General features: G+C 39.0%; 1 protein-coding gene across 1 annotated transcript in view; it reads left to right on the top strand.

Annotated features, from left to right (window-relative positions):
* Positions 1-13,783, top strand: part of dnah1 (dynein, axonemal, heavy chain 1) — a gene marked incomplete at its 5' end in the record, with an annotated part of 293,077 nt that overhangs the window by 77,559 nt on the left and 201,735 nt on the right. The window contains 4 exon segments of the mRNA XM_052017691.1: positions 4,404-4,525; positions 8,398-8,482; positions 8,485-8,505; positions 11,704-11,883. Coding sequence (XP_051873651.1) covers positions 4,404-4,525; positions 8,398-8,482; positions 8,485-8,505; positions 11,704-11,883 — 408 coding nt within the window.

The raw sequence follows: 13,783 nt of genomic DNA on the forward strand, positions 1-13,783 counted from the left end.
GGTGGAGGGAGTGCATTCAGATTGGAGGGCTGTGACTAGCGGTGTCCCACAAGGATCAGTTCTGGGACCTACTTTTCGTGATTTTTATTAATGACTTGGATGACTGGGTAGAAGGGTGGGTTGGCAAGTCTGCAGACGACACAAAGGTTGGTGGTGTTGTGGATAATGTAGAGGATTGTAGAAGTTTGCAGAGGGACATTGATAGGGTGCAGAGCTGGGCTGAGAAGTGGCAGATGGAGTTCAATCTGGAGAAGTGTGAGGTGGTACACTTTGGAAGGACAAACTCCAACACGGAGTACAAAGTTAGTGGCAGGATTCTGGGTAGTGTGGAGGAGCAGAGGGATCTGAGGGTTCATATCCACAGATCCCTGAAAGTTGCCTCACAGGTAGATAGGGTAGTTAAGAAAGCTTATGGGACGCTAGCATTCATAAGTTGAGGGATCGAGTTTAAGAGCCGCGAGGTAATGATGCAGCTCTACAAAACTATGGTTAGACCACACTTAGAGTACTGTGTCCAGTTCTGGTCACCTCATTACAGGAAGGATGTAGAAGCATTGGAAAGGGTGCAGAGGAGATTTCCCAGGATGCTGCCTGGTTTAGAGATTATGCATTATAAGGAGAGACTAAGGAAGCTAGGGCTTTACTCTTTGGAGAGAAGGAGGATGAGAGGAGACATGATAGAGGTGTATAAAATATTAAGAAGAATAGATAGAGTAGACAGCCAGCGCCTCTTTCCCAGGGCACCAATGCTCAATACAAGAGGGCATGGCTTTAAAATAATCGGTGGGAATTTCAAGGGAGATACCAGAGCAAGATTTTTTACCCAGAGAGTGGTTGGGGCATGGAATGCGCTGCCTGGGGCGGTGGTGGATGCAGGTACATTGGTCCAATTCAAGAGATTACTAGAAAAGCATATGGAGGAATTTAAAATAGAAGGATATGTGGGAGGAATGGGTTAGATAGTCTTAGGTGAGGTTTAAAGGTTGGCACAACATTGTGGGCTGAAGGGCCTGTATTGTGCTGTACTGTTCTATGATTCTATGATCCTTGCCTTTGTTACCATTGACAACTTACTTGCACTCCTGACTGCCCTCCATCTTTAAGTTCCTGCAAAACTCTGCTGTCTTTATACAATCCTGCAACAAGTCACCCTTCCCTGCGTGCTTCCCAGAAATACCAATAAATTAGGAATTAGAAGGTGGCAGTGGAGGAACTCAGGTAAAATGCAATCATTAGGAAAGTGGTACTGAACTGTGGCCTGCCAAACCTCCAGGACCTAATGAATTTCATACTAGATTATTAAAATAAGTGTCTAGTGGGAAAGTTGGTTTTAATTTTGTAAAATTGCATAGATTTGAGGAAGATTCCATAGATAATAAACTTGACTTTGAGACTGGAAAATAGCAAATGCAGCTCCTTTATTCAAAAAGGAAAGAATCAGAAAGCAGGAAATTACAGACCGGTGAACTTAGCGTCTGACATAGGGAAAATGTTAGAAGCTATTGTTAAATGATGTTATTGCAGGGCATTCGGAAAAATTCAAGGTTATCAGGCAAAGTAAGCATGGTTTTGTGAAAGGAAAATCATGCTTGACCAATTTATTGGAGTTCTTTGAAGAAGCAACATAAGCTGTAAGGTAAAGGGGAACTGGTGGATGCACTATTCTTGAATTTCCAGGAGGCATTTGAGAAGTTGCTGCATCAAAAGTTGTTGAGTAAGAGCTCATGGTGTAGGAGGTAACATATTGAGTAGGATAGAAGATTGCCTGGCTAATAGGAAACAAAGAGTAGGCATAAACTGGTCTTTTTCTGATTGGCAAGCAGTCTGTCATAGGGATCAGTGTGGGACCTCAATTTTTACATTATATAAATGACGACTCTGAAGGTACCGTTACTGAATTTGCTTTGCTGCAAAGATAAGAGAGTAAGTTGTGAAGAGGACAGAAGGAGGCTACAAAGGGAGACAGGTTAAGTAAGTGGTCAAAATTTGATAAATGGAGCAGAATGTGAGAAAGTATGAAATTTCTCATCTTGGCATGAAAAATAAAGAAGCTTATTTTGTAAAATGTGAGATTGCAGGGCTGAGATGCAGAAAGATCTAGATGTTCTACTCCATGATTCATAAGGGGCTAATATGTAGGGAAGCAAGTGATGAGGAAAGCTAACAATGTTATTATTTATTGATAGAGGCATTGAATACACAAGTATTGTTCAGTTCCATAGGGCATTAGTGAGATCACATCTGGAGTACAGTGTACAATATAGATTTCCTAATTTAAGGAAGGATCTAAATGCATTGGAAGCAGTTCAGTGAAGATTTATGAGACCAATACCTGCAAAGGGTGGATTGTCTTATGAGGAAAAGTTGGACAAGCTAGTCTTGTATCCACTGGATTTTAGAAGAGTGAGAGGTGACAAGTAAAACATGTAAGATCCTGAGAGGTCTTGACAAGGTGGATGTGGAGAGGATGTCTTTAGTGGGAGAATTTAGAAATAAGGGTCACTGTTTAAAAATAACCGGTTGCTCACTTAAGATAGAGATGAAGTGATTTTTTTTCTTTCAGAACTCTTCTTTGAAAGGTGCTGGAAGCAGTCCATATATTTTTAAGGCACAAGTAGATTTGTTCTTGATGAGCAAGGGATGAATGATTACTATGAGTAGACACAAATGCAGAGTTGAGATTATAAACAAATCAACCATGATTTTATTAAGTAGTGAAGTCAGCTTAAGGGGCTGAGTGGTCTACTCCTGCTCCTAATTTGTATGCTTGCTGACATATGCTCCTGGTTAATTTAAGTAAAGCATTAATTTTAAAATTCTCGTCCTTCACTTAACTCTCCCTGAAACTATTATGTCTTTCAGCTCTGTAACCCATTGAAGTCTCTGGGCTTCTCCAATTGTATCCTCTTGTGCATTAACAACCAGAATTTCAGCATCTATTTTTGAAATTTCCTCCTTAAATTTCTCCAGTTCTCTACCTATTTAGTTCCTTTATATCTGATCCCTTAAAATCAGATTTTGTTTTTTAATAAGGCTCTAATGAAACACCAAGGAAAGTAAAGCAGCATTTTGTAAATGCATATTAATGTTAAGGCTTTCATTTTACATTGCCATCACATTTATTAATGAAAACTGGCTTGCTACCTCATCTATGGCAGATTGAAGGTCAAAGCCATAGTGATATTTAAAACAAAAACCTGGTCTGCTTTTTCCTAGTATTTCGTAAATTAGTCAACAGCAGGTTTGATTCTACAATTGTCTTTTTGTAAAGGATCTTGAGTAAGTAGGAGGTATGAAAGTATGCAGTGCATGCAGAGTTGGTAAAAATCAGTCTGTCAGGAGCCAGAGATAATATGACATCAATGTGACCAAAGCCAAATCTTTTCTGACACATATAACCTCTGTGGCCAATAATGCAGAAGGGGATACACAAGCAAGGTTTTTCTCTCTCCTGAACTCCATCTGTGCTGCATTTGTTGACACGTGCATGGACACATGAAACCATGAATGATATGCTAATTATAATCATAATTTAATGTTTTTATTTGAATTCCTTCAATCCCTTTCATGCCTCAAAATGCTACCACAAGAGAGCATCATGGCCTTTCTGTTGATGGTATCCTACATTTGGTCACACATTTTATTTTTTATCTACCTTTCTTTGCCTTGTCTCCTTAGGATAACTCTTTTTGTTTTTCCTGTCTGGTTTCCAGAGAAGACTCATTGTGGGGAGCGCTTCTAGTGTCATTCAATGTTTCAAGCATTTTTGTCGCCTCCTTTTCATTTGCATTTGCTTTTTGATGCAGAACTTGCTTTGAGATTCTTCTGATATGAAAATTCTGAACATCTCCTATGGGCACTTGTTTTGGAAGGTTATTGTAAACTGCTAGTGCTTTGACTCCTTTCACAAAATACTGAGTTTGTTGCTGTTGAAGATCTTTAGCTTTGTAGTCATACCCTCTTGTTTTCATGTCCAGATATTCATTAGCAAGTTAAAGAATTGGTCAACTTTGCTAATTCTTGAGTTGAATTCTCTTGGAATATCTCATCTGTTTCTTGCTATGGCTTCTTTCATCAGTCGGTCCATGGCATCAATGTAAAGAAATGATAATAAAACAGTCTTCCTTGTCTTTTATGTTAATGCTGAAATTATCTTGTGAGATGGTTGTTGCACGAGCTATGAGGATTTTCTATGAAAGTGGGATAGAAATGTTGATTTTGGTTTGTTCACTTATACAAATACTACTTATGTATAAGCATGCTCACAGTAAGTGTGTAATTTACAGTTAGAATCACATGAAATCACATAATTATAATTGGTTTGGATATTATATCTTATGAAGTAGCTAATCTTGGACATGAGAATTATGATTATTTTTTAACATTTTAGTCCCTTTCCACAGATAATTGAATTATGCCCTGATGGAAGGCTGCTGGAGAACTTGCGTGAATGTAACAAACAACTTGACCTTGTGCAGAAAGGTCTCAGTGAATATCTGGAGACAAAGAGAGGCTCTTTCCCAAGGTACCCAGTTTTTTTTTGTCATTGTAAAAAAAACTGTGAGAAAGATTATGTTTATTTTTCTGAAATAGATACAAGGGATGTTGCAGAGTAGTTTCCTGAATGTTATAGAACGACGTTTGAGAAAATGAGATTATGTGCTTGCATAGATTGGTGGAAGGCCTCCTTAAAAAAACTGACTTTTAAAAAAAATTGCTGTACAGGAAGTCCCCGGGTTACGAACGAGTTCCATTTTTGAGACTGTTCATAACCCGATTTTGTATGTAACTCGGAACAGTGTCTGCGCATGCGCATTTGGGCTGGGGGATCGTGGCCACGCATGCGCACTTGGGCTGGGGATCGCAGCCGTGCATGCGCACTTGGGCCGGGGGTCACGGCCGCACATGGCCCCAGCTGCACATATGCACTTGGCCCGGGGTTTCCCAGCCACATGTGCGCACTTGGCCCGGGGATGGGCCAAAGAAGGTGTACCGCTGCCAGGGTAGGATCAGGGCCCGGGCCCGGGCCCGCTTATGAACCGATCACAAAGGTCGGTTCTTAAGTATGGGCGTTCGTAAGTCAGGCGTTCGTAAGTCAGGGACTTCCTGTATTTGACTCAACCATGGAACTCCATGGACTAAAATGAGACAATTGCTCAGAAAAATCATAACAATCTCTACAAAGGCAAGTAGTTTGGTTATAATGGAGACACCCGAAATGTCAACTGTTCATCTCCCTCCATAGATGCTGCCTGACTTGCTGAGTTCCTCCAGCATTTTGCGTGATGCTCCAGTCAAGTTATAAACTACTCCTGGAAATAATCTTGGAGCACAGGCCTGCCATCAGATATGGCACAGAAGCAGTACTATTACATCTGAATCAAATGTTTGGGAGTTCCAGATTCCAGAGATGAGGGCATAGAGATTCATTTTCACAGTGCTGATTAAAAGTGTTCTGTGGTTGAGAATAGAATTAACATGGGATAGAGCAAAATTGCACCCAATCCTAGGCTGATTAGGTCCCAGAGGAAAATTTGACTCCTGACTTTCTGTTTAGATTTTGATTTGTTCAAGAAATGTGTTTTTGGCATTAAATTAGTCCCAGTGACATCAGCAATAATGCAATGTCCATTCTTGTGACTCTTAATCACACTGGTCTGAAAAACAACATTCCTAGTTTACTCACAACACAATCAGCTTTTCCCCTGAAACCTTGCTATTTAAAGGGCCAATCACTTTCAAGTTGCATTCTTTGCCAGGCTGCTCCACCACGCCTGCATAACTGATTGTTCACACTTACTATTGATTCTTCCTTGCACCTTCAACTGGACTTCTGCACTCAAAACTTACTTCCAGTGGTATTTATTTACACCCAAGACCACTCTCGGTGGATGACATGGAAATGGACGTAGGCATTGGCAATCACCACAGGCAGCCAGGGAACAGCTCGGTGGAGGCATAGCAGGGCTGAACACCCAAGATCTTATCTACCCAGGGATTCAGCCTCATAATGACATAAGATGCATTTCACCAATTAGATCAATGAGCTCATATGACTTCAAACACTGGCTCCTGGACTCCCATTGTTGTTGAAATCAAGGTCACAGTCACTCTAAGCTTCCAGGCCACTGCCACTAATCTATGCTACACCTCACTGTTTGCTGTTCAATGCTGCATTGGGGAGCTCAACCAACTCTATACTCAAGGAAACAAAGTTTCATTTTACTTTACTTCAGCCCAGAGGATGAGGCTGATGAGAAACTGATTATGGACATAGCAGATGTAAGAATTTTGTCCTAGCAGAGATCTCCAGAGCAACTGTCTGCCAGGGCTGCCTAGGTGTAGCCCTGTTGGATCTCATGTGGACCCATGCACCCATTTCTCCTCCTAAATATATGTTCCACCAAGGTCTCCAAGTCCTTTCATGCTTACTTTTCTCTCTTAGCTTTATGATAGCTATACTACACACAGCGTCATTCTGTGCAAGTTATGTGTGTGGTGAGTATTCCCATTATGGGCTGGATCACAAGATAGTGTGCGCCACTAGTGCTGGCAGCTGCATGTCATCGCTACAGGACAGATTATTAGTGTGTGCTGAAGCAAGCAAATGGCACTGATGGACAGTTAAACCTGACAGTGCTTGAGAGGATCATGAGTCCATCTGCACAATAACAGTGTTAGCCATATTATGCTCATTCTGTTCTTCCAAATAGGAACAAAAGAATTTTTTAGGCTAATGATAAAATTTAGATTGAGATGAGAGCTACACTCTTGAATGTGATATTGTACATATGATAAACCAGATTCCATTAGGCCTTGGTGGACATAAAGAAGTCTCATGACACAATTTTGAAGATCAGATAATCTAAAACAGATTATTTAGTCAATTATCTTATGGGAGCTCTGCTGTGGCAAATTTTATGACATGTTTCCTAATGAAGGTATTTTATAGATTTATTTGGCTTTAAAGCACTTCTATATATGTTGAGCTTGTGGGAGATGCTATATAATTGCAAGTTTTTATTCTTTGAAATATAGAATTAAATTAGTATTCTGATATAGTCTTCATAGCATGCCATGTTTCTAACGTAACTATTAACCTCCTCTCCCACAATAAAAAAACACTTTATTTTTAGTAACAGGAGAAGACACCAGGTTACACCAGTCTGTCCATTTCTTCATAAAGTAGTCCCCTCTTACCCACTTTCTCATGCACTGTTGTTTCTTGAATCAACTTTATCCATTTCAGCTTTTATCATTCAATTCAGTAATTTTTGCACAATTCTTTTACCTATTGGGTGAAAATATTTTGCCAACTTCCCCTCCTACCCTTGGCTCTGAAATGTTTAATGTATGGTCCCCAGTATTTGAGATCTTCATCAAACCGAATAACTTTAGGAACATATAAATGTACTGTACTGGAAAAAGATAATTGCAGCTTCAAAGTTAAAAATTATTATAGTAATTTCTTCTATGCCTCAATCATTTATTATATGAAATAACTTCTCAGCTTCCTCGAGGATGCCACCCTCCTGTATCCCTTGATGGTCTTTCTAAACATCTAACGCTCTCTGTATCAAGTAGTTAATATATATTCCATGTTAATGTTCTCTTTCAAACTTAAAGCAGTACTCATCAACTTCAGAGCTTCTACTGATGTCAAAGGAATGATAGGCTTCGTTAATTTATAATTCTTGGAATCTAGAAAATTTAATGTTATCTCCAGTATCCTTTCTCTATAGGAATTGCTTTTTTTTAATCTCGTATTGAAGTTAAGGTGCCTAAACCACAGTACTGTTTTCATTGTTCTCTCTATATTCTTCAAATCTAAAATATCTTTACTTTTGGATGGAGACCGAATTATAACAAAATGTCTCTGGTAGAAACAAACCATTGTTCTATAAAAGATCATTGTTACCTTGGGGTTTATATTCCCCATCAAACACCTTCAGGTCTTGTTTGTGTTCCCTATTTCAATTTGTCCCTGTAGTGATGGCTTCCACAGGCTACACATCAGTACAACCATATTCCTCCTCTGTGCTGTTCTCTAATATCTACTGCTATTTCTCTATATTGAAACGGTTTATTACACTATTCTGGTCTCATTATATCACCTTTGTGCACATCAATAGCATCTGACATTCACAAAACCAACTTTCCTAATTATTCAGAGCTCTGTGGATATGGTCCAGTTGTGTATATTATTTACAGTTTTTTGGGGCAGTAATACTCAGAGGAAACTCCTTGCAGAGGTTACAGAATAAATAGATCCATCTTAGAGACATGGGTAAATAAATAATTTGGGATAGGTCTAATTACCACAGTTTAATGGTAAAATGCCAAATTTTATTGGTGTTTTTTTTTGTGTTGAACATGAATCCATTCTTTTTGTTACAGATTCTACTTTCTATCAGATGATGAATTGCTCGAGATCTTGTCTCAAACTAAAGATCCTACTGCTGTTCAGCCTCATTTGCGCAAGTGTGTTTTGAGAACATTGCTCATGTAAGTCAAAAAGGAAGAACATAAAAGGAAATGTTTTAAGCCTATGTGAGTTCAGTACTGATTTTTCACCTCTTTGATTGCTGTCTGTGGCTATAAGGATTCCTTGTGCAAATGAATTTAATTTGGATTTTAGATAAAATTCCAATGCATAACACAAAAAAAGTTTCTAAGTCATTACCTAGTTTCTAGTATACACAGAAGGATAAAATTAAAGAGGCATCAAAAAATATTTGGTGCGGGACTTTTTCTTTAAAATGCCACACTTCTGAAATGAGAGCCAAGGGAAAGCAGAAGAGGCATTACACCAACAATATTATGGATTGCCTGGACATTCCTGTCGCTGATACTCAGTTCCTGGAGCAGAACATGTTCTAATACCCACAATTCACATCCGAATTATGTTGGGTAAAATGTATTAAATATTATTTAGTTCTTAGCAGCAGATAGTAATAGAATCACTTCAAAATTAAGGAAATAAGAAATTTACAGAATTTTTTTAAAAATTTGTTTCTAAAATTAGCTTTTTAAATGATTATCTAGAATATGTTTTTCAGTAGGATATCTTGAACTTCCCCCAACTTGCTTGGTAAATTGCCAGAAGTACAATTGTATCAGATGGAACTTTCTGCTGCCAGTGGAATTATCCTGCCAAACCTCAAAGACAAGGGGCAGGCCCACCAGCCATTAATGATGCTTCTTATGGTAACTCGTTGTGGCAAGAACACAGAAGTTGAGCCTTAATCCGTTGACAGGAGCAGAGGGCTATTGATGGCAAGGCCAGACTGATTCTTTCTTTTAAAAGATAATTGTTCTTGATTTCTTTATGAATTTTGTGTTGGCCACAGCAGCAGCAGAACTGGTGATATTTTACAGTATGTCAATACTGCCACTTTCAGTGCTTGTAGACAGTTGATGAAACACAAACAGTGCTTTCACCTCTTACGGAAATTTTTAATGCACAGAAAGGGATTAAGACCTGGTACATTCAGATTCAGCTTAGTCATCCATAACCTTCTTAGTCTAAATATTTTTGCAAATTCCATTAAGGTAAAACTATTTCATGACCAAAGACCCCAATTATTTCTCCTCAAAGCCTGCACTTTTCCAAGTAAAAGGGTTTAGACCTCATGGTGTGTCTTAGGAATGAGGAAAATTAAAGCAGGTAACTAGTGTCCCTCCTCTGAAACCTCCTGAGCTGCTATGTACCCGATCATTTGAGGGACCAACACTAGTCACAATTTCAAACTTGGTTTCAAAGAAATATTTAAGTAAATATAATGTTTCTTAATTCACAAATCCTTTACTTTGCAATACTCTTGCAGTGCTGGTCACACACCTTTACTGAATTTGCAGTCTTAGTGCCTTTCTTTATTTAGCAGCTTGAGCCATTATGCTTAATTGTCTCCACATTCTCCTTCCAACTTCATATTAAAAGAAATCCTTTAGACATGGAAGGCACCAAATCAACCTGAATATATCTTGTTCATTTGGAAACATGCAGATTGTTTTGCCAAGCCTTTGTCCTAAGTGATAATGGTGATAAAGATCAACATCTCTGACATTAATCCCTTTACAGGCCATGGTTACCATATCAAGTTATTTTTGTGTATTTTCTGACTTACAGACAAAATCAACTAAGAGACTTATGTAAAAACAGAACCTGTCCGTTACCCAGGCCTGTATTAAGTTCCACAAATGCTTGGTTGACAGACAAAGCCTCTGCCATTGATGACTACTGTTGCCTTTGGGAAAGCAATCAGTTCCTAATTCAGCTCAAAATCCTCCAAATTCAGTTGTTCAGAAATTGGATGAATTAGTGTGTGTTGCTTTAGATACAATCGTGAAAAACTTGATTTTACCCAGAGTAAATTTCACTAGTTCCAGACGAAGTGTTTCTGGGTGAAATTGTGGTCACAGTGAAATTGGATTAGATTAGTACATACGACTTGGTCCAAGCATAAGATACACATAATGACGTCACAATCACGTAATGCCCAATTCCACCCTTCCTGACATAATTGGGGCTCAAATATGCAATCTACAAACGTTATGGAAAAGTATCAGTAAAACAAGGAAGACATAGCAGTAATCTGTTGCTTAGCGTAATGTTCCTTGATTTAGAGGAACATTATGCTGATATCAGCAACTTGAGTGAGCAGCTTCATAACTTGCTGAAGTCTGCTCAAACACCTTCCAAAGTTCACAGAGTGTTCTAAGCTAACAGTGAGTGTTTGGTCCAGGATTTAGCTATTCAGATATTCATTCAGTGGGTGCCTCATTAGTGACAGCGTAGCCAGTGCACAATAATTGGGGGTATTGGGAACTCGCCATAACTCACCATTCAGTGTAGCCTGGGAACCCTACCTAGGCCTCCCTGATGAGAAATATATATTTACATTACCATGTTTTCCAAGGTTGTTAACACTGAGTTATGTGTAACACTGCAGGAAGACACTTGGCCTTGTTCTAATTCCTGGACTGTCCTCTCTGCTGAGGTCAGTCACCAAGACTCCGAACCTCCTCACCATAGATCTTTATAAGCAGTCACAGCAGATCTCTACCATGTTTCCCAATTTGCTGCTCACTGCAGCATGGTCACTTGGGCTTTGTATTTACAGAGAATTGACATAATCTACATTGATCTTAGTGAGGAACACGAAGGAACTTGGACATTGGAATTTGCCAGCATTGTTGGCATCCCATGAGTGCAGGCAGACAGTCAGTAGTAAGTCAAACATTTTCTTCAACAGGAAAGGTTTCCATTCCATCAGTGTTCAGGTGGTTGTGGATCATCAGAACAATACCATGTTTTTTGAAGCATTCATGAAGACTTCATCCTCAGGAAGACTGCATTGCTGAATGTTGTTAGCAGCAGCTGGACAGATGTTTGAACAAGAGGTTAAGGTCTACCCCTACTTCCCCTGGCTCCTCACACCAATTTGCCCTCCTACCACAGCAACTGAGTATTGCTTCAGCACAAGCACTAAGATCATTCTTGAAAGCTACGTTGGGCTTCTAAAAATGAGATTCTGTGGCCTCCATCGGTGTGGGCTGCACTGCAGCATGTCAGCTAGATGTGAAAACTTCATTCTGAGTTCTACTTGTTGCACACCTTAGCCAATCCAACAACAGCTGGTGCTGGAGAATGAACAACATGCAGTCCCAGTTTTAATGACTTTATTTATGTTTACTTTGCAGTTACATTTCCAAGAGGACCTACACATCACACATATGTACTCAGCAGAAGGAGAGGAGATTAAACTCTTCAAAGACATCTATCCCACAGGAAATGTGGAAGACTGGCTGGTGGAGGTAGAAAAAATAATGAAGGCAAGTGTGAAAGATAACATCCAGAGATCATTGAAAACCTATCCAGAGGTAAGAATAATGTGATGCATTGTTACCCCAGCTGCCTATGTTAGAGAAAGAAACTTTTTCTGCAAGATTATAAATGTATTTACTTTAGCACTTAAACTCCTTTTAACATTCATAAACTGTCTCTTAAAAAAGAAAATTACAACAGTCAAAAGTGAAGGATGTCAAAAGATAAGGGTAATATTAAGAGAAAACAATGAAAACAGAAAATGCCAGAAAAACTCAGTAGGCAGGTAGCATCTATAGAGGAGGAAATAGAGTTAACATTTTAGGTTGATAACCTTTCATGAGAACTAGGAAAGGTAGAAATTAAATGTTGTTTTTATGTTGCAGAGAAGTGGGAAGTTGCACAGACATTCCCTTTGTTGTCCCCACCCTCCCACTTAAGACATGTTTGATTTCTAGCTTTTACAAGATTTGATGAAAGGTCATCAACCTGAAACAATAACAGTGGTTAACACACTCTAAATATGGCATTCAGCTGAGGGGTCAGATATTGTGTATTCGGCCCGAGGCTCAGTAAGTTACAGAATGCCCCTAGACTCAATTGTTAATCCAGGGGTGGAGAAAGAGGTCAGACATACTGGTATATGACTTCCAGTGCATTCTGTATTTTATGCTGCAGTGGACACAATGATATGCTCAGTGTACCACCTGGATGTTCTGTAAAGAACAGCCAGCTTTCTGTCAGTGTGATGTGCCCAGTGGAGAATCATCCAGCATGTTCCTGGAATTATTCCATATTTTAATGCTGGAATGACCTTCAACTAAGTTAAAAAGGCAATGTGATTAGTTTAAGTTCCAGACAAAGGGCCAGTTTTCTCAGTCAACATAGAAACTTGATTGGTAGCTGGACCAGCCATAGTTCTTGAGAGAGCTATGGATCACCCAGAATTCAGTTTTTGTCTTTCTCTTTCTGATAAAGTGTATCTAAAACAGCAAGAGATGCAGAGTGGCCTCACTTTCCAATGCTGGTCACAACGATTCAGAAATGCAGTGTACTTCATGGTATATTTTTGCCATGATTCATGCTATTAGGAATGATTGAATCTCAAAGGGCAAATTGTTATCTGTTCATTCACATTTTACACATTGTGCTTCTCAGCCACCTTCTGAAGATAAAAGGAATTGACATGGTTATATGTGTGAGACCACAGTATCCTGTACACACAGTGAAGGGTCAGATTGCTGCAGACCCTTAGTCTTTGATGGTTAGTAAAGTTAATAACCAGTTTAGAGGGATCCAGTGTCTGTTTACAGGAGAGTCTTTGAACCCAAGAAAACATCTGAAAGTTACGATATCTCTGTCACCTCCTACTTTATCCTATGTCCTTCAGTGGCTTTATCTGTTTTTATGAAATTGGTATTGGTATGTTTATTGACAAATGCAATTCTGTCTCTTTAATATCAATTTAATTTTGTCTAAGGCCAAGTCATGGATGTGTTAGATCATTTCAATCGAAAGGAAAAAAGCTATTTGTCTGCACTTTTAAGCTATCAACTCTAATTCTTCTATTATGAATCAGTACGTGTTTCTTTTCCCTTAAGTGCCTACTGTTAAATGTACTACAAAAAAACTCAGGTAATATCTCTCATGTTTTGAATAGGATATTTATAAAGAGATTAGCTGAATACATAAATAGCAGGCTTAATCATCAGTACTATTGTGCAGGCATCATAATTATTTTATGGGGCAGTTTTCTTCCTCTTTGCTGCCTTCCTACTTCCATCCCATCCTATCCCAATTTATTTAAGAACACTACATCAACCAATTATCCTAACCTTCATGTCATAGATGATAATTCAAAGTACACTCAACACAAGAGCAGAAGTCACCCTGTTTATTTAGTCACTTGCAGAGATGGAATGCTCTGCTAATGCAGGGTGTTGGATTGAACATCCT

Source organism: Pristis pectinata, chromosome 6 (genome assembly GCF_009764475.1).
Source record: "Pristis pectinata isolate sPriPec2 chromosome 6, sPriPec2.1.pri, whole genome shotgun sequence".
Classification (NCBI taxonomy): Eukaryota; Metazoa; Chordata; class Chondrichthyes; order Rhinopristiformes; family Pristidae; genus Pristis; species Pristis pectinata.